The 23,170-nt window shown below is 64.0% G+C and overlaps 1 protein-coding gene across 3 annotated transcripts; it reads right to left on the reverse strand.

Moving 5' to 3' along the window:
- Window positions 1-141: 141 nt before the first annotated feature.
- Window positions 142-22,405, reverse strand: NHSL3 (NHS like 3). Of its 3 annotated transcripts, none has more exons than XM_085080904.1 (7): window positions 22,040-22,405; window positions 6,150-6,305; window positions 5,883-5,938; window positions 4,649-4,766; window positions 4,163-4,279; window positions 1,194-4,082; window positions 142-981 (listed from the first exon to the last, which is right to left on the reverse strand). In XM_085080904.1, the coding sequence occupies exons 1-7, from the start codon at window positions 22,236-22,238 to the stop codon at window positions 959-961; spliced, it is 3,558 nt and encodes a 1,185-aa protein (XP_084937030.1). In that variant the 5' UTR covers window positions 22,239-22,405; the 3' UTR covers window positions 142-958. The 3 variants fall into 3 exon arrangements, with proteins under 3 accessions (XP_084937030.1, XP_084937031.1, XP_084937032.1); XM_085080905.1 differs by lacking the exon at window positions 22,040-22,405 and adding an exon at window positions 15,100-15,363; XM_085080906.1 differs by lacking the exon at window positions 22,040-22,405 and adding an exon at window positions 7,690-9,013.
- Window positions 22,406-23,170: the final 765 nt, after the last annotated feature.

Raw genomic sequence — 23,170 nt, forward strand, 5'->3', positions numbered from 1 at the left:
CGTGGCTGTGCCCATCTGTCCAGGGGAGCTGGCAGCCAGCCCTGCTCCAGAGTTTTGGTGTTGGGAGCCAACCTAAGGACTGTTCCTAGAGCTCAGCACCACCCAGGAACCATAAACCAGGAAGAACAGGAGGCAGCAAGCTTCGGTCATCATTTTTACCAGCCAGGTACAGAGCTCTGAGCAGCTACTCGGCGGCAGAGGGTCGGTTGCTTTTGGTTTGGTTTAGTTTGGTTGGGTTTGTTGTTTTGTTTGGTTTTTGTTTTGGTTTTTTTTACAATCAAAGAAATCAAAATGTGACCCGAGTTTACAGATTCTGCTCCAGATCCCAGGGCCAGCTCGAGGGGCAGCCAGGCCCTTCCTCCTGCGGGATGGCCGGGCAGTGGCGAGTAGCCAGAGCTGGCACTGGCCATGAGCCCCTCTTGCCTTTCCATCAAGAGCCAAAGCCCTAATCCCTCCCAACCAGCATCTCCATCCCTTCCTGCTCCTGTTTGCATCCCCCAGGTGCTGCTGTGGGCCAAAGCCTTCCCATTCCCTTGTCCAAAGTGCTTCCATTCCTTGTGGGCCTGTCTGGCCAGGAGCGGTGGCTCCAGCTGCAGTGTCTTTGGCCCCTGCTCCGGTGTTTCCAGCCCCAGCTCCGGTGTCTTCGGCCCCCAAACCCCTCGGGGAGTGGCTGCTTGGCTCCACACGCCCAGCCCAAGCATCAGCTCAGCAGGGAGGAAGTGCTGGCTCCGGGCTTGGGCCTCGAGTCCAGTAAAAAAAAGCAAAATAAAGCTGTAGTACTTAGGAAAGTGAAACCAACACCATTTTTGCATAAATATCATCAAGGCCGTGGAGGCTAAGGCTGTTTGCTTCCTGTATGAAGTTAGTTGCCAGTTCCACACTCGTCCGTTGACCTGCCCAGGTCCCTGAGAGATTTGGATTCCTGTCCGTGGGGTCTCCAGTCCTGCAGTGTTGTCCTTCAGGCTGTCTCTCCCCGTCCATCTGCAAGGCAGGAGGGAAGAGCCCATCAGCCACCCCAAATCCCAGCTTCCCACAGCCCTACCAAGCTCCCTCCCTGTTACAACACCACCCAGGAGCTGTGCTGGGTGTCTGTAATTTGGGAATTTATCCCTTGGGAATGCACAGCTCAGGATCCCATGGTGAGCCTGAACCTCCCTCCAGCAGCACCATCCCACACCTCCCACCCTCCATACCTTGTGCAGGGAGGCTCTGAGCCTGCGGCTCCGCGGCATTGCTGCCCTCCATCCCCGCCGGCTCGCTCTTAGTCCTGCTCTCCTCCACCTTGGCATTCCCGTCCGGCACCAGCGAGCCCAACGCCTCTGCCCCCGGTGTTTTTGGGGAAGGAGCCTGCCCCGGGCCAAGTGAAGGCTTCTTGGCCACCGGCGGGGGGATCTTGCCAGGTTTTCTCTGTGCCTTTCCGGGGCCCTGTGAGGCAGCAGCAGCCGGAGCCGCCGAGCGCTGCCCCGAGAAATTCATCAGCTCGGCCACCAAGTTCCTCTTCAGGTCGGCCTGAGCCTCAGGGGACGAGGCCGTCTCGATCACCAGCTTCCTGGAGCTCTTGGCGAAGATGAAGCTGGCGGTGGAGGCCGGCGATTTGTTCCTGGGGGACAGCTGCCCATCGCCGGGAGGTCCCTCGGGGCCTGGCTGGGCTGCTCGGCCGCCCGGCGGCTTCTCGGCGGCCTCTCCGGCGGCCAAGGCGGCGGCCTTGAGGTGCACGGCGTGGTGGAGCTGGTTGGAAGGCACCGTGTCTTTGGCAGGAGGCACCTGCCGCGTGGACAGGGAGCGGCGGACGGGCTTCTGCGGGGCCGGACGCTCCTCGGCCCCTGCTCCGGCCCCAGCCCCTGCTCCGGCCCCTGCTCCAGCTGCTGGCTCCACGCTGACCGAGCGCAGCCTCACCATCTGCAGCAGCGAGGGGGTGACGATGGGCAGGCTGGCGTCCTCCTTGGCTGCAGGGCCGCTCTTGCTCCGCGACACCGGCTCCTTCTTGGCCTCTGCCCGGGGGCCATTGGCCGCCTTCTTAAGGCTGATTTGGGGTGGCAGGGCCGGAGCCGAGGGCGGCGGGAGAGGCGGCGGTGGCGGGGGCACGACGGCCGTGGCAAGGGGCTCGGCGGGGCACGGAGGCTGTGGGGCCCCGGCCGGTGGGTCTCGCTGCTGAGAGGCGGCAGCTGAGGATGATGAAGATGCAGCCCCTGGGCTCGGTGTCGCCATCTGCCCGTCTGCCGGGGCTGAGGTGGCATCAGGCAGGCCGGAGAGATAGGATTCATCTGGAGGGGGGAAGTCTGCCATGGACAGGTCGTGCTCCTCGGGAGCTGGCGGTGGTGGTGGGGGCCAGGCGGTGTCGGCGGGGGGCTCCCCGGTGGTCTGGGGGCTCCCCTCTGCCTTCTTGGCCGGCGGGGGAGGCGGGTGGTATGCGGGCGGCGGTGATGGCGGAGGAGACTTGCCGCTGGGCTTGGCCTGGAGCTCCTGGCTGGCAGTGCTGGGCGCCGGGGGAGTTTGTGAGGGCTGGAGGGGGCCAGCAGGGGCTGGGGGCTGCTGAGGCTTGGTGGGTGGTGGGGAGAAGGGAGCAGGAACCTTGGGGTGCGGCGGGATGATGAACCGGTCCGAGCGACTGGTCAGCACCTCGGGGGGCGTCGGGTCCGAGGCTGAGGAGGAGATGGAGGTGAGGGAGGAGGACACGGAGAGCGCAGGAGACTGCAGGGAGCACACCCGGTCCGGCTTCTGGGGCTGAGACTTGCCCGGGGACACAGCTGGGGGTCCCAACCCCTTGGTGGGCAGTGTGGGCGTCCCGCTCTGGCTGGAGTAGCCGCTGGAGGGGGACATGGTGCGGTCAGAGCCGTCGGGGCAGCTCCACTTGGGCTGAGCTTGGGGTTCTCTCAGCAGCACCGTCACCCCGGGGCGACCTCTCGAGGCCTCGGGGGAGCTGGTGCCCGCCAGGCTCTCAGAGCGGAGGCTGCTGGTCTCGCTCAGTGACGGGGAGAACACCTCGTCCTCACCCGTGGGGCTGAAGGGCTCGGGGCGTGGGGACCAGGGCGCGCTGCTCTCCCGCTGGGGCCGCCGGTCAGGCCTGGGGGGCAACCCCAGCACCTTGGGCTCCCCGTCAGCCTTCTGGTGCAGCGAGTAGGTCCTGCGGGGAGGGGCTGGGGGCTTCTTCATCTTCCTGAGGGACACGCTGCGAGTGGAGGAACGCTCGCTGGCCAGGCTGGCCGTGTCCGAGCCCTCTGCCTGGCTGCTCGTGCTGTAGGCGGGGGACACTCGGCCGCTGCCACCACCCACGGCCAGGAGCCCGGGGGCCGCAGGAGCCAGGCCGGCAGCGGGCTTGGAGCAGGAGCTGGCGAAGCTGGTGGAGCTGTAGATGCTGATTTGGTCGGTGTCAGAGCGAGCTGTCACATCCACCTCGCCGTGCTGCCCCACCTCAGGCTGCCGGTGGTCGCAGCCGCCCTGGGAGGAGATGGTGGAGCTGTTGGAGACGATGGTCTCGGTGGACTGCGAGTGGCTCCAGTTGTCGCTGGAGGAGGAGGGCTCGCGGCTGCGGGCGCTGCGCTCCGAGAAGCGGGACAGGGAGCGCACCGAGGCCGGGCTGGACGACACGAGGCTGCAGCGGCTCAGCGTCCGCACGCTGCTCCTCGTCAGGGCCACCACGTCCACCATGGGCGGCAGGATGGCGTTGGGGATGATCTTGGACATGTAGGTGCCCTGGGGTGAGATGGACATGACGGGGCCGACCAGCATCTCCGGGGGGGTGGTGTAGGTGGTCATGCCCGGCACGGCCAGCGATTTGGGCCGGGCCATGGGTGACAGCTTGGCCACTGTCTTTCTTCCCAGCAAGGTGTCGTCGTAGTAAACCCTGTTGATGTGCTTCTGCAGGGCTGCGTCCGCCTCCTCCAGCACCCCCAGGCAGACTCGGGCGCCGCCGGACACGGGCAGAGGCTGCAGCTTCCCGTCGATGGTGGGGATGCGGACGGTGTCACCGGACACCTGCCCCCCGTTCAGCAGGGGCTGCATGGCCTGGCTGTCCCCATGTCCCACTGGCCCTCGCCCGTCCACCTCAGGATGTCCCTTGGCTCCGTGGCTGTTCCTGAGACCTGGGAGCAGAGAGAGATTACTTCAGTGTGATCCCAAGGCAAACAGATCCTATAAATCCCTCCTTGCCCCCGAGGCTTACCCAGCTCCTTATGGACGTGCTGGGGGATGCCCAGCACTGTCGTCCTCCTCTCCTTCCTCTTCTTGCCAGCCCTCTCCGAGGATTTGGGGAAGGAGTCGTGTGGTCGGAAGGTGGAACCTATAGGAAGTATGAGCTGGTGTGGGGAGGGCCCTGGCCAGGGTGTCCCCAGTGTCCCCAGCCCTTCCCACTGCCAGAGATGCCCTGGGACAAGCTGGGCTCAGGCACTGCAACAGCCCAGAGAGGCACCAGCCAAGCAGGGAGGAGATGCTGCCTGTCTGCCTGTCTGTCTGTCTGTCCATTCCACTCGCCCAGCCCAACGCTCTGACTCAGCCAGAGCTGCTCTCATCTCTCCCCAGGGCCCCCAAATCCCTGCGCTGGCTCATGGCCACACCAAGGCAGAGCCCAGCTTCCCTGCCATGCTCTCCAACCCCCCTTGCAGCCCCTCAGCTCGTGTCCCCCCCATCCCACAGCCCCCCAGGTGGGTACCTTTCCGCTGGATCATCTCGGAGCGGATGGAGAGAGCGTCCTCAGAGGTGCTGTCCGTGGCACAGGAGGCCGTCCGGCTCCGGAAGGACAGGTTGTCATCCTCCGAGGATGCGCAGGACTGTGGGGACAGAGTGGGCTCAGTGTACCCCAGGCTGTGTGGACAGAGCTGCCCTGGTCAGGCCCCTTCCCCTTCCCCGCCGCGAACTGACTCCGCAGCCGAGACAAAAGCTTTTCCGAGGGCCAAAGGCTGAGTCAGCCCCGCCGGCATCCAGAGTCCTCCCACCAGGAGCGGGGCTGGGAGCAGCCCTTGGGACCCTGCATGGCTCCACAGCCCCCCGGAGAGCAGGAGAGTCGGGGTCTGCTCCATCCGAGGAGCAGCTGAAGGAACTGCCAGGCTCACCACGGTGCCAAGCCCAAAATGCCCTGCTGTGCCCCGGAGCCCGGGGCTGGAGGGCTGCCATGGCTGGGAGAGGGGCGTGGGGCAGCTCTGCAGCCAAGCTGGGGACCCCCAGCACTCACTGGACACAGGGAGTGGACAGCCCTGTGCTGGACATGGTTTGCAGTGTCCCCATCCCTCCAAACCACCCTGGCACAGGGAGAGGTCAGCGTGAGACACATCAGAATTAACCTGAGCCCTCCACCTCGCTCCCGCCGTGGTTCTGCCCATCCTGGGATTTCCAGTTTCCCCTTCCGAGGGGTTAAAGGGGCTGAGAGCCAACAAGAGGCAGCAGCTTGAGCAAACACAGGCAGGTGAGGCACTGGCAGCGGGGTCAGAGCCCCCGATGTGCCAAAGCTCAGCTGGGCCAAAAGAGGGGGAGTTTCTCCTCGTCAGCAGCTGGGGAGGGACACAGGCACCGGGCTGGATATGGCCAACGTCCCCCCATTATGCCACCGTGTCACCTCTCCTCAGTCAGGGCTCCCAGGGGACACCAGGGGGGCAGGAACAGGGGGACAAGAGGGATACAGGCACAGAGGGGCCCTGGCAGAGCCTCACAGGGCAGAGCAAGACATGCCAAGGCTGGGGATGGGGACTGTCGTGGGGCAAAGGGGACAACACCAAGGGACACAAGGCCAGTCCCAGCCCCACAACCCCCCTGGACATGATCCTGCCACCTTGGCTGGCTCTCTGTCTGCCCCCAAACACCACCCAGCGAGGACAGAAGAGCCACCCTGTGTCCCCTCACCCCCAGGGCACCCCAAGAGTTCCACAAGGCAGAAACCCGGCAGGGCTCACCTGGAGGCTGCTGGTGTCCCCGTGGTCCCAGGCACTTTTGGTCTGTTTCTGCTTCTCTGTGGAGGGAAGGCAGAAGGTCAATCCCTCCAGGGAAGCCCCCAGCCGAGGAATCAGCTGCCGAGCTGGCAGTGCCCCCCGCACAGCCCAGCCACCAGCGCTGGACTCCGGTCAGCCCCACCGCGCCGCCCACACGGCCCGGCCAGCCAGGAGCTGGGGACAGCCCTTCCGCCGTGTCCCCAAGGCCACCCCCGGGCTGGGGACACCTACCCTGGTGCTGCAGGGACTTCAGCCCCTGCTGGGCCTGGTTGTGCAGCTCCTCCAGGTGCGGGGGCCGCGTGCTGGGGAAGAAGACGTTGTCGGGACATTCCTCGCCCGCCGTGTACTGCACGCTCAGCCGCTTCTCGCCCTCGCCCTTGGCAGCGCCTGCGGGGACAGCGGGGTCAGCTGGGCTGGGGGACAAGGCCACACTGCCACCCGTGCATCCCAACCCACGGGGGACAAGCACCGGGTGGTGACAACCACCCTGGGATGACGTTATCCCGCTCAGCTCCAACCCGGGTGCTGGAAAAGCCGAGAGAAATCCCATCCGCGGCTCTGCCCAGCCGGTCGATATTCCGGAGTCGGGATGTCTCGGCTGGTTTTCTCCCCACCGGTTTTCTCTGGGATGTGGGACCACCCTCCTCCCCGATGCCTTCGTTAGGAGCTAACGAGGCAGCGAATTGTGCGGGGCTTGGGGCAGCTGAGCAGGGGATGAGCAGCTCAGGAGGGGATTAAATGTGGATGGAAAGATGATGAGTTTCCCTCCGGAGCGTTGCGTCATTCCCAGGCTTTGCTCATCACCCCAACAGCAGGGACTCCCCCCGTGCCCAGGCAGGCTGGGAATACACAGACGAGGGAAACTGAGGCACATCCAGCTGCAGAGATCCCAAATCCCTGGATGCTGAACAGCCCATCTGCCACGCCTGGGGCAGCACGGAGCCCTCACTCCCTGCTCTCAGCCCCCTCCCCACAGCCACCACCAGCACCCTGCGGTGCCCTGGCGTCACCCAGCCCTGCCATCACCCAGCCAGGGCACTGCAGCACCGTGCCACAGCCCTGCCCAGACACCCGAGAGAAGCCTCAAACTCTTCCTGCCCAGAAAAAATAAAACAATTTTGAGGAAGGGAAGGGCGAGCGGAGGAAACCGTCGGGGCTGGCGGCGGCACCCCGGGGCCACGGGCACCTGCTGCTCGGCATCGCCAGCACCCCCCAGCATCCCTTGTCCCCTGTGTTCCCCGTGTCCCCAGCCCCTCAGAGAGGCGGAGAGGCGGCCGTGCTCCCACTCCGGCACACAAAGGAGCAGGCCTGGAACAATGGAGCCTCCCGCCCTGCCGCCATGCCGGCCTCTGCCTCCGCCGGTACGAGCGGGCACCGGGCACGGCCAGCGCGGCACGGCGGCTGCTGCCACACGGGTCCCCCGTGCTGGCGCAAAATCCCCGCGGGGGACACGAGACACCCACAGCCCCCCCAGCAGCGTGTTCCCAAATGCCTTTTGCTCCCCCTAATTTCGGAAGCCCCTCGCCTGACACCCCCCAAACAGGCTCGGAGCTGCCTTGCGGGGAGAGGAGCGCAGTGATTTATTCCGGTAACTTCGCGGCGGGCGAGGCCAGGGCTGCGGTGACCTTCCCTGCCCTCCCCCGGGGGTGGCAGCCCCCCTGCCCGCTGCGGGTGGGTGAGCACCCCGTGCCGGGCCGGGGGGGTCCCGGCGGGCAGGGGTTGTGTAAGGACAAGGCTCTGCTCCCTCCCTCCTTCCCCGCTTCTCACTCACCCTTCTTCTTGAAGAAAGCCAGAAGCGAGGAGAGGTTCCTGCCCATGAAAACCACCATGGTGGCCGGGGAGAGGGTCTGGTCCCCAGGGAAGGGGGGCTCCTGCGCCCCCCGAGGAGGAGGCTCAGCCTATTGTGCCGAGGCGGCTCTCACCCGGCGTGTGCCGGCGGGGCGGATGCCGGCGGCCCCCAGCTCCCTCCCTCCGTCCTCATCCGCACCGGCGGGAGGATGCTCGGCCAGGCGAAGACGCTCCGGCGCAGCTGCTCGCGAGCAGGGAGCAGCCTGACCCGGGGACGGCTGCGCGGTGGCAGGAGGGGACAGTCCCAGCTGCGCCCACCGCGCTGCTCGGCCGCGGCAGAAGGGGAGAGGGGGCCCCTCCTCTGGCCTCCCTCTCGCTCCCCCGGCCCTCCCGCCTCCTCCCACGCACGGCACAGACCACAGGGATCTGTTCTTCCAGGCTCGGAGCCAGCGTTCCCCCAACTCCTCCCTCCTGCACCCCCGGGACCCCCCAGGACCCTGCTGGTCCAAACCAGTTGCTTTCTTCCACAGCAGTGTGGCCAACTGGGAGGAACTGGGAGGCTTTTCCACCTTGGGGTATGACACGGCACAGGCAGAGGTGACACACTCCCCATCCCAGCTTGTCCCCAGTGCCCCCCAGGATCCCATTCCCGGCAGGGCTCAGCCAACAGCAGAGGGACACGAGCCAGGACAGGGCAAAGGGTGTTTGTCCTTAGGGACGGAGCTACGTCACGGTCACAAGGGCTGGCAGCTGGGGCAGAACCAGGTCTAGGACCAGTCTAACCAGTAGCTCCAGCTGCTGCTGCGGGGGCAGGTGAAAGCAGGGGCAGAAATGCCAGGCAGTCACACAGTGGCACTGCCCTGGCACTGTCGGTCACTGTCCCCACGGTGGAGGTTTCTCCCAGCACCTCCACCCCACCCATTTACAGGTGTTTTACCCCCAAAAGGTGAACAGCACCCGGTATTTACCCAGCAGGCACCAAACCCTTGTGCCAAACCTTCTGCCCCCTGCCCTGCAGCTCCCCCGGGGCTGTGCCCAGGGTTTATTCCAGCTAGGCTGCAGACAGAGCAGTGCCACCCAGCTCAGGGTCCCAGCAGTCCCCAGGCGGTGGCTGTGCAGCCCAAGGGACAGTTTGACCTTGTGAAGGACATCTCTGTGTCCCCAGCCAGGCAGCTCCGGGCTCTGTGAGGATTTCTCCCCTGGAATTCCAGCATGGCCATAACCCCAAACAGCAGCAATTCTCTGGCTGTGCCTGACCCAGCAGCTGCTCCAGCCCGGGCAGGATGAGCCCTGCTGCCCACACGCTCCCCCAGAAGGTGCTGTGGCCACGGGGAGATGTTCCCCAGCTCTTTCCACAGCACAAGTGGAAAAGGGACATAATTAAAGGGCTGAGGATGCACAAAGCAGGCAGCCACGTGCTGCACTGAGCTCTGCCCTCTGCCCTGGGCAGCCTGTCATGAGCCCAGCAAGGGCCACGGCCAGTGGTAGCCGAGAGGGACACTGCTCCTGGCTAACAGGGAAGAGTCCAGCCCTTTAGCTCTGTCCACAGAGCTGGGGCTGCCCCAGGAAATCCCACAGGAAAGGGAGACAGTCCCTCCTGTGCTGCTGGTGCAGGGCCAAGGCACGGCTGAGCTTCACTCCTGCACGTCTGCTGATGGCAGCACACGTGGAAGCTGCTTCCAGGGCTGTGAGGACATTCCCAGGTGCTGGCAGGCAGCCTGTCCCTGTCCCTGCTCCACCTTCCTGCCTGTGGCCCACTGCCCACACCAAGGACCTGGAGAATCCCTGGCTGACAGAGATGTGTCCCTCTCCTGTGTGACACCGCTGTGGACAGGGCAGGAGGAGCTCAGCACGGGTGGCTGCAACCTCCAGAAGGACAATCCAGGGCTGAGCCAGGGCAGGACGCTGCCTGGTCACGGAGGAGCCTCGTGGCAGCGTGTGAAAAGCAGCCTCAGCTTCTCCCACTCCCTGTGACCTTCGCTACCTCACCGTCCTCATCCAGCCAGCCTCACCCCGGCTCTGTCAACACACAGGGAAACCTGCTGGAAAAGGGGGGGAATCCAGGAGGGAGGGAGCTCTGCCCCTGCAGCAGAGGCTGCAGCTCTCGGTGGGCTGGGGAAGCCACTGCAGCTGCAGCCGGTGCTGGTAGCAACACGCCCGGCTGGAGCTGGCGCCCTGGCCCCTGTGCATTCCTTGCAGTGCATCCTGGATCGCCCTGTCCCCTCCGGGCTCGGCTGACACACGTGCCGTGGCCACACGTGGCAGCGGGATTCTCCCAGATAAGGAGCAGGAAGCCTCCCAGCCACGGGCACCCGCTCGAGGGTGGTGTTGCCAGCTCAGAGCTGGTATCTGCTGCTACCGGTGCCAGAGGTAGCAGAGCATCTCTGGAGCAAGGGACAATGGCAACAAGGGACAGGAAACTCCAGGTACCCTGTCCTCAGCTGCCTCAGTGCTGGCAGAGAGGGGCTGGAGGCAGAGAAGGGAGGGAAGGGAGAGACCAAAGCTGAGACCCCACAGAACACAGCTGGGGCCTCACAGCTCTCGCCCAGCAGTGCTGCAAACACCACACAGTGCTGGCCCAGCTCCCACCGTGCTGCTCTTCACCTGGAGGAGAAAATCCCAGCTCCTGTCCCCCTCCTCGGCAGGCCTCCTGCAAGCAGCAGGTTGGGCCGGGCTCAGCTGCAAACATCCATCTCTGCCTGCTCGGCACTGCCCCGACTTGCCTGCTCCCCGCACGGCGCGGGTCCCGCGGCAGGAGCAGGGGAGCAGCGAGCAGCCAGCAGCTCCCTGCCCGCCCCTCCACCGCCACTGACTCACCGCGGAAAAATGGGGAGGAGGGGGAGCTGCCAGGCGGGCGGGAAGGGGCTGCGAGGTCCCCAGGGGAGCTCGGCGGGATGGAGATTTTGCCTCCCTGCTGCCGGCAGGCAGAGCAGAGCAGAGGGCAGGGAGAAGCCCCCCTGTCCCCTGGGGTTGGTGCTCTCCCACTGCTCTGCTCCCAGACCATCCAGGCTTGGGGACTGCTCTGCTTCCCTGTCACCTGAAGATGCCATGGGCATGGATAACACCTATGGGGTGCACTGTAAACCCCATTCCTGAGAGCTCCATGGAGCTGGCAGCATGTGGATGGACCCTCTGAGAGCCCACACGCTCTGCTCCAGTATCACAGAATATTCTGACTCGGAAGGGATCTTATCCAGCCCCTCTGCTCCCTCAGCAGCCCAACCTTCAACCCCTTAGGGTGTCTGGGAGCCGCTAAAGACAACCAACCCGTTCCCCAAATCCTCGTCTCAGCACAGGATCCACGCCCTGGGACACACCACGGGACTCTGATGGCTCCAGGCAGGACAAGAGCACAATAATATTTACGGTGGCTCTGGCCACAAGGCCCCTGCTGCCAGCCACACCTGGGGGGCTGCTGCTCCAGCCAGGAAAACATCTCCACCAAGCAAATAAACACCACCCGATCCACGCTGCTGGCTCGGCTCTCAAACATGATCCCACGCAGAGGCTGAACTAAAATTAATTTCGACTGGGAAAACAAACTTGGATCGTTTTTTCTTCCTTCTAAATCACAGCGGAGAAAGCTGCCTGGTATCACCTCGGTGAGCCAGCAGGCCCTGGCGAAGGAGCTGGTGCAGAGTGAAATCCCGCTTGGAGCAGAGCTCCAGTTGCCTCCAGCCGGGGCTGCTGTCAAGACAGGAGCACTCAGGGTTGAGCAACGGGCCCTGACCTCGCTGCTGTCCCATGCTTTCCCCACAGCCAGCCCTGAGGTGACACTCAGTGTCTCTGTGTTGTCCCAGATCGGGGAGAGGGACTGGCAGAGCCCCGAGGGGCTCTCAGGACGGGACCACCCCAATGCCCGGCTCTGCCTCGCTCCCAGCCCCTGCAGCAGCCCAGCGAGCCTCCATCCCACTGCGTCCCCACCCCGCGCTCGTCCCCTCCCCGGAGAAGCCACCAAACAGGTTTGAAGGTAAATAACAGCCTTCCCCAGCCAGGAGCCGGATCCGGGCGGGAACATCCCAGATGGGGAGCGCGGGGCGGGAGAGGGCCGCGGGCAGAGCCTGGAAAGGGCTGCAGAGGGTGACACCGGTGGCATGTATGACCAGGGATGGGCCACCCACACCTCCTGCTTCCACAGCCCACGGCTTTGCCACTCCCCGACCCCCTTCCCTCGGTGTCCTGAACCGGTCTGGCTGTTCCTCCGGCCCGTGCTCTCATGCCCGGCGTTGTTTGCAGGGCACCCAGGTGCTCTTTCCACGGCAGAGGCGTTGCCTGTCGCAGCAGGCACTTGGCTCCACAGGAGCCAACCCAGCAGACGGATTAGGGACAAGACGTTGCAGGTTTTTCCGTGCGCCAATCCCCCGTCCTGCCAGCCCGCGGGGCTTTTCCAGGGAAGCGCTGCGGAGGTGCCGATCCTCCCACTGAGATGGACACGGCGATGTGGAACCGGGAAAAGGAGCTGCCAGATGGGGCTGCCACCAAGACGGGGTGGGGGATAACCCAGAGCCACAGGGCGGGTCCCATCCCTGCCTCTCGGTGACGGGAGCGTGCCAAGCGGGCACGGCACGGCATGTCGGAGCCGAGCTCTGCGGCAGCTGCCTGCCCGGGACACCCGCCGATCACCTCCTCCCCTGCTCCAGGAGCAGGAGGGGGCACCGCGAAGGGCTCAGATGTCCCGGGCGCAGCAGGATGCTGGCGGTGCCTGGAGAAAGAGGCTGTGTAAATCTCAGCTTGTCCCCCGCCGCGAGCAGCCCCTGCCCTCATCCGCCCCCGCCGGGTGTTTGCGGAGCCGGCCCAGCGTGGCTCTGGCACGGAGAGAGGCTGAGCAGGGGAAAGAAAGAGCCCAGGGATGCTCAGCCCACCCTGGAGCTGCCCGGAGGGAGCTGGGGCTGCTGAAGGCCTCCGTCGCTGCTGCTGTTGGGGACGTTCACAGCCACAGGTCACCCCTGGGCTATTTGGACATCCCTGGAAGTGTTCCAGGCCGGGCTGGACGGATTTGGAGCAACCCGGTCTAGTGGAAGGTGTCCCTGCCCACGGCGAGGGGTGGAACGCGATGAGCTTCAAGATTCCTTCCAAATCAAACCATTCCATGATTATTTTCCCTCCAACCCTCCCCAGCGTCCCCCGACGGGTGACCCCGCACCCAGAGCTCCGGCCGGCCGCAGCCGCATCCCCGCTGACTCCGCGGGGCGCAGCCTGGCCAGCAGCCACGTTCCTGCGCCCTGACTCAGCAGGGCCCGGCGGGGAGTCCCGATAAGGAGGCGATAAGAGGCTTCGGTCTCCCTGTGGGCTCAAGGACCTTCCCCGGCATGGACGAGCCCGGGGACAAGAGGCTGGGGATGTCCCCGAGAGCAAGCCAGGCCCCGCTGTGGCACGGGGAAATGGGAACGGGGTGTGGGGGTTTGGCCCTGGTGGGGCAGAGTGGGCAGGGAGCAGCGGGTAGAGCCATCGCAGAGCCCCCAGCCGTGCCCACCCTGTCCCTGGGGAGAGCCGCTCTGTCCCCTCAGCACCCAAAGTGGCGCCCAGAGCACTCCACGCATGGCACAAACACAACAGCATCTGCCACAGCCTGCCCGGGCCTGATGCACCAACAACGCCGAACTTAAGCTTCCAGTCACCACCGAGACGCGAACTGGGCGCACTGGTCCAGCCGCTCGCCATATGCAATCATTCTCCAGCCCAAAATCCAGCGGCACCCAGGGTCTTCCAGGGGGAGACGGGAGCGCCGGCTGGTGCCCGTCCGGCACACCCTGCCCCCAGCCGGTGATCCCGGCTTCGCCCTCCGAAATGCTGAAGCGACACAATGCAAATTCTTTGGCTTTGTGGCCGCCGCGCCGTTGCCATGGAGCCGTCGCAGAGAACAAACACAACTCGCCCCATGTTTTCTCAGCACCTTCCACCCCACGGCCTTCGGCCCCGGCGGCAGCCTTCGCCTCCCGGGATGTGCCCCGGCTGGATGAGCCCAGCATCCCAACCATTCCAGGGCATCCGAAATGCGGCAGGGCTTCTCCCAGCCAGCCCTGGGGAAGGGTGGCACGGTCCTGGCTTAGGGCTGGACAAAGGACACTCTGGGTTGGCAGGGGATGGAGAGGAGATGGAGGTTTGAACAGGAATGCCACGAGGGAAGGGGAAGGATGAGCCAGGGATGCAGCTATGTCCAGCCTGTCCAGCCTCACCGAGCCTTTCCCACATGGACAGAGAGGAGGCTGTGGCCACCCGGTGAGGAGAGGTGGATGGTGGAGAGCCTGTGGTGAAGGAAATGCTGTCCCTGCCCTGCCACGGGCAAGGTGTGACCCTCCTGACTCAGTTTCCCCAGGCACTGAGCAGATGCTGTCACCCAGGACCCTTCACCACCTTCTCCCTGTGCACCTGTGGGGTGTCCCCATCCCGGGTCTCACCTCTGGGACAGTTTTGCTCGGAGTGCTGCTCCCCAATGGACTCCAGACCCTGTTTACCCTGCAGACAAGCCTGGGTGGCTGCTGACTGTAAAGATCAAGGGAAACAGAGCAGCCAAGGCCAGGAGGGACAGCAGGGCCAACGATCCCACAAGGCTGATGGGAGAAAGCCACCCTTGGTCCTGCTAACCCTGTTCCTATAATCCTGCCCACGCACCTGCCAAGTGGCTCAGGCCGGGCTGGGGACACAGGGACACTTGAATGACACCAGTGGGGGAACCAGCAACCCCGGGATGGGGACGATGTGACTGTGAGAAACCTTCCCTGCTGGCATCCCCCCGCTGCGATGGAGGAAGCACGGCAGGAGCTCACCGGCACCGGGCACCCCACGGGGCTGACTGTTCCGTGGGTGGGTCCAGGCTGGCGTGGGACCCTTTCCCTGGGAAAGGGAAAGATCTCTCCCTCTGCTTCCTCCCGGGCTTTCCAGCGGCATCCATAGAGACGGAGCTTAGGGCAGCGGAGCAGTTGGTGTGAGGACAGACGGACAGAGCGAGGGGCACGGGGGGAGCAGCCCCTGCAAACACCCCCAGATCTGCAGATCCCCGCGGCACAGCGGGGGAAACCGAGGCACGGGATGGGAGCTGGGGGCCGGGGAGGAAGGCGACGCTGGCAGCGCTGCGATCCCACTTGGAAAACAAATCAGTAACTCATTCAGCTGATCCCGTCCTGATAGCGCGGCGAGCCCACGGCTGCTCCCCGGCGCGTCGGCACAGCCCTGCCTGCAGCCACAGGGGCTCCCCAGCTCCCACACCGGGCTCGGGGGGCTCATCCTGCCCCCCCAGCACAGCGAGAGCAGAGCGGAGCCTCCCCCCCGCAGCCCCCCGCTCCCGCACAGCCCAGCAGAGCACAAGCGGCGAACTTTCCCAGCGCGACCTCTCCAAACTCCCCGAGCGGGGAGCCCCCCGCGCCCCCTCCCCAGGCAGCCCCACGGCTCCTACCTGCCCTCGGCTTCCCGGCTCGGCCGAAGGGCCAGGAGGAGCCGGGCTTGGCGCCCGCCGGGCTCCTCTTGCGGTGCGCGTTGCCCATGAGGCCGCTGTCGCCTCCACCGCGGCCGGGTGGAGGGCACCGCGGTGCTACATGGCCGGGGCGAAGGGGCTCCGGCGTGGCCCGGGCGGCCGCGGCAGACGACGGCTCTCAGCCGCCGGCTCCCATCCCTCCGGCCCCGGCGGAGCTCAGCGCTCGCAGGCGGCCGCGCCGGAGCCAATGGTACGGGCAGAGAGGAGGGGCCTGCCGGGATCACCCGGCGGATCCCACAGCACCCTCCCAGCCCCATCCCTCCGGCGGGGATGCCTGGGTGATACAGGGAGCCTGAGCGGGCAGGAGGGAGACGCCCCGGTGGCCAAACATCGCCGAGCGCAGGGATCTCTCCTCCGGCCGTGCTCGCACCTCCCTGACCTCTGCAGCTCGCCACGCTCCACCGAGCCGCCACCACGTCTGGCTGTCCCCAGCTCCAACGGCTGCGGCTACGATGCCCTTCACGGGTTTTGGGGATGGGGACACCCCACCGAGCCCGGCCAAGGCTGGGGCAAATCGCCCGAGGGCACAGGCTGGGTCCGGCCGCTGCCCGAACTCGGGGCGAGCACCCACACGCCATCGCCCACGCACCCCTGGGTGGGTGTGAACCCGTCGCCGCCCTCCCCACGGCCACTCCTGCCTCTGGAGCAATCACGAGGACGTTGCTCACTCTGCCGCCACCTTGCCGTGCCCTCCCCGGGCTTCTCCCTGCTCGTGTCCCTGCTCCAGGGCTGGCAGGGGACGAGCAGCTCCGTGCCACTGGAATTGCTGCTCCAAGCACTGCCCGGACAAGCCCCTCCACGGCCCCTTCCCGAAGCCAAACTTTCCCTCCTGATTTTTAATTAGAACATTAAATGCTGCGAGGGCAGGGAGGGGTCAGCCAGCCAGGCAGCGGTGGGCAATTCCTGCTGGCAATGTTTATGTTCCTTAGGTGATTCATCAAAGGCTGGGATAAATAGGGAGGAGGGTTTTGAGGGAGGTGGCGCAAGAAAGAAAGGAAAAAAAAAATTGAAGATCAACCAGCGGCTTTGTCTTGACCTCCCAAGGTGATCGGCACCGAATTAATCTTTGGACTTCAGTCTTCTCCTCGGCAATGGAAATAGTGATGGTTCAGTTCCTCACCAGCTCGGTTGGGTGCCCAGGGCACTCTCAGCTGGGCAAGGACTGTCTCATGCCACAGAGGTTGTACCAGCATCCCCGTGGGTTTGCTGCCCCATCTGCTGTGGGAGCTGATCAGGAAATGGGGTGATGCTGTGGGAAATCCCTGATTTATCCCTGTCACAGCCCTTCCATCTCGGGGCAGCTGGGATGAAACAAGGTCGTGGTCACCAGGGTCTCTGAAAAATCCTCTGGGATAGGATTTTTCCTCTGGTCAGCCTGGGATGAGGTTTCCTCCCAGGCATCCCTAGGATGTCCATCCCAAAACCTGGATCCCTTGTACCACTCAGACCCCTCTCCGGTGACACAGGGAGAACTCTGCAGCCACACACACCGAATCTCCGAGTGAAGCTCTCGCACTTCCCTCCCTAGAAGGAACAGAGAGGCTGGAGGCTGCCCCAGATACAGGGAGACACTTCCCCCTCCACTCCCAAAACAGACACCCTCCGTGCCAGCACCTGCTCAGGGAACGCGGCCACCGAGGCGTCACCGCCCCCAGGCACAGCCGCGATGTGCCGGCAGGGTCCCGGGAGGCAGCCGAGCCCCAGGCACCCAGCAGAGCCCACGTGTGCCAAAAATACACAAAAAAAAACCCCGAGTGGCTTCTCCGAGCTGGAACAAGCGTGATGGGGCAACTCACAGCCACGTGGAGCCAAGCTGCAGCTCCTCCTGAGCCTCGTGGTTCAGTCCCTGCAGAGTTTGGGGGGCTGAGAGCAGCGTGGGGGGCTCCAGTATCCCCACAGACCCCACTGACCTGCCCCATTGCTGCCTCAGGACACAAACCCCCTGGAAATCTGTGGGCAGGCAGATTTCATCCTTCATCCCAGACCTGGTTCACACTGCTGTGAGCAGAAATCCAGCTCCAGGAGCCTGGAGAGTGGGAATAGCCCAGCACCCCAATTCCTGGCTCTGTGTTGGATCCTCAGTACAGCCCAAAGAGGAGAGAAGGGAAAGGATTTGCAGCCTCCCCAGCACACTGGGGATGTGTGAGAATGGGCAGCTGAGGGCCAGAGATGCTGACTCCAGGCAGAATCTCTTCCTCAGGCCAGAAATGCCTGGTTTTACTCACTGAGAAGACTCTGATAAGACCTTGGAGCAGGGGAAAAGCTGTTCATGAGATACAGATCTGGTCAGCACAGCGTGACTGCCCCCAGCACATCTGATCGTCCCAAAGTCACACGTTCCCTCTGTCAGGGTGGCCAGTCCAGGCATGGTGACCCTTCTGTGCTGTCACAGGGGACGGATCTGTCCCTCCTGGTGCTCTATCCATCCCTGCTGGTGTTTTCTAAACCTGATCCCATCTCCAAGCAAACAGGAATGGAGCTGGCTGAATGAGAAAGGAATTCAGCCCTTGTTCCCTTCACGGGGAAGTAGAGCTCAGCGAGGCAAAGGTAACACAAAAACCCCACTTGAGATCCCCAATCATTAACAGAAATACATAACCAGAAGGGTTTCAAATGATTTCCTGCTCCAGCTGGACTCCAGGCCGGCTCTGCAGATGACAGGTCCAGCTCCAGCCCATGGAGGTGGAGGGAGCCCAGCTCCCTGCTCAGCTTGAGGTGGATTTTATCCATGCTCAGCAGGACCAGCCCGAGGCTCAGGCTCCTGCTTGGCAGGGAAATGGTTTTTCACTTCATCCTCGCCCAGCTCTTCACCTTCCAACGGGTTATGTTCCCATCGCTGCCGGAGCGAGAGTCAATGATGATATTGTCTTATGAAATCAGACCTTCCTTGCACGGGGAAATATGACCCCGCTGAAATAGTTTTATCGGATCTTGTGGAACGTTATTCTCAGGAGTAATCCCTCCAGTTGTCTCCAGGTGGAATAGCTGTGGTTGCAGACACACCTCTCTTTGTTCGCCCAGCCGCTCGCCGGTGCCAGGCCAGGCCAGCCAGGGGATTCCTGCTGCTCACATTTTCTGAAGTGTCACTCTTTGCCTCTGGCAGATTAGCAAACTCATTCCCACACACACACGGGAACAATCCCCACGGCTCTGGCCTCTCCTTTGAGCTGAGATCAGGGCAGAACACAAGCCCTGTGTTTACACCAAACCGCGTGCGGCGGCAGAGGATGGAGGAAATAATCGTCCAGGGAGATTCCACAGCTCAGCCCCACATTTCCTTGAGGGCTCCTGTGCACTGAGTGTCACCAGCACAGAATTCCAGGATTATTAAGGCTGGAAAAACCCTCCAAGATCATCAAGTCCAACCTGTGGTTAAACCCCACCTTGTCAACCCAGCCCGGAGCACTGAGCGCCACGTCCAGGTGTTTCTTGAGCACCTTCCAGTGCTTAACATCCCTTTACATGAAAGAATCTCAATTCCCCACCACAGCCCAGCCCCTTTGCTCGCTGCTCACCCTGAGCACGGCAAATCCCCAATTCCAGCGAGCACTTGCTGCTGTTACAAAGCAGCTGTGAGCATTGAAAGCTTTATTTTTAACATCACTATCCCCCGCCCCGATCAGGAAATCATTGCTGCTGGACTAAGCTGGCATCAGAAAGGAAAATTAAAAAAAAAAAAAAAAGCCAACCCCAATTTAATATTTCTGGAACATCGATTCCTTTACTTCATCAAGGAATTAAGAAGAATGTTGCGAAAGCCGGATAAAGCAGCAGCCAAAATAACACAGCCTAAAACCACAGGACCCCAGCACCAGCTCATCCTTCATCCCAGAGCTGCCTTTTCATCTCTGCACCCAGAAATCCATCCCGGAGAGTGGGAACTGCCAGGCACCCAATTCCTCTCTCAGTCTGACCCTTGGCACAGCCCAGCTGCTCTCCCCGCCCCAGTTCCCACCCCAGGCCTTAATCTCTCCTCTGCCTCCAAAGGTTATTGTGGAAATAAACACGATTGGAGCACGAGGTGCTGGGATTACCACCTGCAGCCAGCAGGGCCATGCATCCAAACAGGGCAGAGCATCCCGAGGATGCACTTCCAGCTGGGATGGAGCCATCCCCCCTCTCCCAGAGCCCAGAACTGGGATTACCGAGCCTTTCCTCTCCACAGCTCAGCTGTTTGGGCAGCCAGAGATGGGATTGCTGATAGCTGCAGCCACGGGATTGATCCGAAGTGGAAATGCTCTCATCCTGCTGCTGCCGTGATTTCAGTGCTGAGCAATGCCAGCTCACCAGCACCCGCAGGAATGAGTCCTGATCCATGTCTCCCGGGATGAATTCCCTCTCTCCCATCCCTTCAAGCCATCCTGCTGTCCCTCCCCACTGCTGGGATGGTCAGACATGCCCTGTCCCCAGTTCAGGACCAAATCCACCTGCAGGAAGGTTGGGATGATGGAACTGCCAGGTCCAGGGCCTGATCCAAACCCCCCCAGGACACAGGGAAAGCTGAGAGCACCCACAGCCTGCAAGGCCCTGCTGCAGCTCTCCCCTCTCCCCCTCCCACAGCTCCCAGCTGATGCTTGGAAAAATTCCCAGCTGCACGAAGGCTCGTGATGTGAGCAGCGAGGCCTCGGGGCAGGTCAGAGCAGCGTGTGGCACAGCCCATGCCGCCAGCTCCAGCACCCAGCTCTGCCCCGGAAAACACTCAGGGCTGACCCTCCTTCCCTTCCCAAAGCCCTGCTCGAGGCATCCTGACCCCATCCTGCAGGGAATGGTTATCCCCCACCCCGCAGGGATGGATGTTGCTAACCCCGGCGTGTCCCCAGGACGCAGCAGCCACAGCGGAGCCGGAGGCGCTGGAGCAGGGAGAGGTTCCTGGCGTGCTCTCTCCACGCTGGAATTGCACGGGGAGGGTGATTCAGTCATGCAGGCAAGCTGCAACTGCTGCACATCTGCAGAGACGCAGGGGAATTTGTGGCACCTCCTGTCCCGCGGGATGGCGGCGCAGCCAAAAACGCAGCCTGGAGGAGAGGGATCCCCTGGCCTGGGGCACTGAATGGCCTCTCCATCACCAGCATGGACCGTGGGGACTCAGGACAGCTCTCCTGGACATGGGAATATCTTATGGTGACAGAGCCCCGAGCAGCACAGCGAGCAGGAGGTCCCCGAGCTGTGACCCTGACAGGCCGTGACTTGGCATTTTGAGGATTAGCTGATGAACAGTTCAACTTCAGGGAAAAAAAATAAAAAGGGAAAAAAAAAAAGGCTGGCAGAGCTGCTGGGGGCGTTTCTGCGCCGCGAAGAGGAACATCACATGCTCCAGCACATCTCATTTTTTCTGCTCAGGTTTCAGAGCTGGGCTGTGGCAGCAGCGTCCACACACGGAGGGCTGGGAAGGAACTACCGGGAAGGAACCGCCGGGAAGGAACCGCCGGCAGCATCCGATGGATCAGCCCAGCAGAGAGCTCAGCTCTTCCCCAGCCCCTTTTCCCTTCCCACAGCTTCTCCTGTCCTGTCGCAGATCCCCGTGCGCTTCTCCAAGCAGGAAACGTGCCTGCACGCGGGCTGGGATGCCTGGAAATTCACTCCCTGGAGCAAACCGAGGAAGAAAGTGCTGGCTGACAGCATCCTGCCACGCTTGGTGCCGCAGAAGTGGCAAAAGAGCCAAAACATTCCCGCCAGAGGTGCCTGCAGGGTGTGACACAGATGGTGTCCCCAACGGCGCGGGGTGGGAGAGGCTTTTGGGGTGATACCTGCTGGGACTGCTGCCTCGTTGGGACATCTACTACTGCCAAAAAGCCCTGAGGGGAGGAGCATGACCAGACAAGCCAGCACCCATTGCTCTGCCACAGGTCTCGGATCCCTGAAATACTGCCACAGGATGACGAAAAGAGGGGACTCAGAGCGCCTTTCCCTGCAGGATTGTCCTGAGCAAGGTGGCAGGGACGTGCTGGGCACGGAGGTGGCACCCAGGAACGGGGTTAGGGCCATATCTGGGACAGGAAGGGCCACACCTGGAGCACGCAAACACCCAGCCCAGGAGGAGGAGGAGGAGGAGGAGGTGGAGGTGGCAGCGGCTGGCGTCCCTCCAGATTTCCCTCAGCCCCGGTGACCTTCTGACTCAGCGCAGAGAGAACCTACCCAGTGAAGCGGCACCAGCCCTCGGGGCAGGGGCGAGATCGCACCAGGGGCTGCCGGATCTGTCCTGCTGCCACTCAGCCATGGCACCGCGGCCCCCATGGCCACCACGGCTGTCACCTCCTGCACCCCCTGTAACCACCATGGCCAGCAACTCCAGCCCTCCTGGCCACCACCACCATGGCCAGCACCTCTGCCCCTCCTGTGTCCCCTCTTTAGCCACGTCCATGGCTACCAACTGTGACTCCTTTTCAGCCACCACAGTGACTCCTCTTTGGCCACCTCCAGGGTCAGCACCCTGACCCTCCTTGGCTTCCACTGTGGCACCTCCTCGGCCTCCATGGCCACCACCTTGACCTCTCCTTCACCACCTTCACGGCCACCACTGTGACTCCTGCTTGGCCACTGCCACAACCCCTCAGCCACCGCCTTGAGCCCTCCACAGCCACCAACCTGATCCCTCCGAGGCCACCACCTCAACCCCTCCTTGCCCACTACCTTGGCCACCACCCCACCACCTCCTTGCCCACTCCCACAGCCACCACCCAACACTTTGCCATCGCTCCAACACCACCGTGGCCACCACCGTGACCTCTCCTTAGCCACCACCGTGGCCACCACTGTGACACCTCCTCGAGCAGCTCCCTGAAATCTCTTCACCCACCTCCACGGCCACCACCGTGACCCCTCCCTAAGCGCCACCGTGGCCACCTCCCCGAGCGCTCCTCACCTGCTCCCTCCGTCCCTCCCGAGCTGCTGCCGTCCTTGGGCTGCCGCCGCCGGCCCCGGAGCCAGCTGAACGCCCTGCGCAGAGAGTTGGCCCGGGCCTTCTTCCGCCGGGGGGGAGCCCCGGGAGTCCCCGCCGAGCCGCCGCCGCCCCGCTCCGTGTCCCGCTCGCCACCCGCCGCAGGTGCAGCCCCGGCGGACATGGCCGCGGCGGGCAGCGCCCCGCACCGCCCCGCACCGCCCCGCACCGCCGGCAGCCGCTGCCCATAGGGCCGGGCCCGCCCGGCTCGGCTCGGCTCGGCTCGGCTGGGCTCCGGCTGCAGCCCCGGCCCCGCTTCGGGCTCCCGCCGAGCGCCCGGCGCCGACGGAAAGTTTCAGTGCGGGGCGGGGCCGGGGCTGCGGGAGCTCCGCCCGCACCGGCCCCCGCCCCCCCGCCCGCAGGTGGCCCCGGGGGCGTGGGGACCGGGGACCCTCCCCTCGGTGCCACCGGGGTCACCCGCCGGCTGCCGGAGCTGCCCGAGGTGTGCCTCGCGTCCCCCGGTGGGTCCCGGCTTTGTCCCCTCGGGGGGACCGCGGGGGGGGCGGTGCGGGGACGGCGGGGGTTGATCCCAACCCTCGGGATTCTCCGTTTTCCTCGCCCGAGGCGCTGAGCGTCAGCGGGAAACGAGCGGAGGAACGCAGGGAAACACCCGAGCGGGAGCGGAGCGCGGAATTCCAGCACCGTCATCCCCCGAGCGGCACCCCGCACATCCCCGGGGGGCTGTCCCTGTCCCTGTCCCTGTCCCTGTCCCTGTCCCTGTCCGTGTCCCTAGGAGAGAAGACAGAGCTGGCAGCCGTGTCCTCTCCTTGCCCTCCCGTCCCAAAACCACCACCGTTCCCTCACCTGTGTGTCACCCGCACGGCCCCGAGGGTGACACTCGCCATGTCACCGCCGATGGCAGCGCCCAGGGGGACACGGCACTCCCCGACCCGGGCGCACCCGAGGCCACCACACGCTCCCTGCAGCCCGTGCCACGCTGCTGCTTGTTGCTCCAGAACAAATCAGCTCCTGAAAGTGGAATGGCACAGAGCGAGGGGGGAATTCAGCCTCTCGGCGTGGCTCTGCCTGCGGCCAGGAGAGCACCGGGAGCTGCCT

The sequence above is a fragment of the Lichenostomus cassidix genome, chromosome 23 (assembly GCF_008360975.1).
Source record: "Lichenostomus cassidix isolate B80296 chromosome 23, HeHo_3.0, whole genome shotgun sequence".
Taxonomy (NCBI): domain Eukaryota; kingdom Metazoa; phylum Chordata; class Aves; order Passeriformes; family Meliphagidae; genus Lichenostomus; species Lichenostomus cassidix.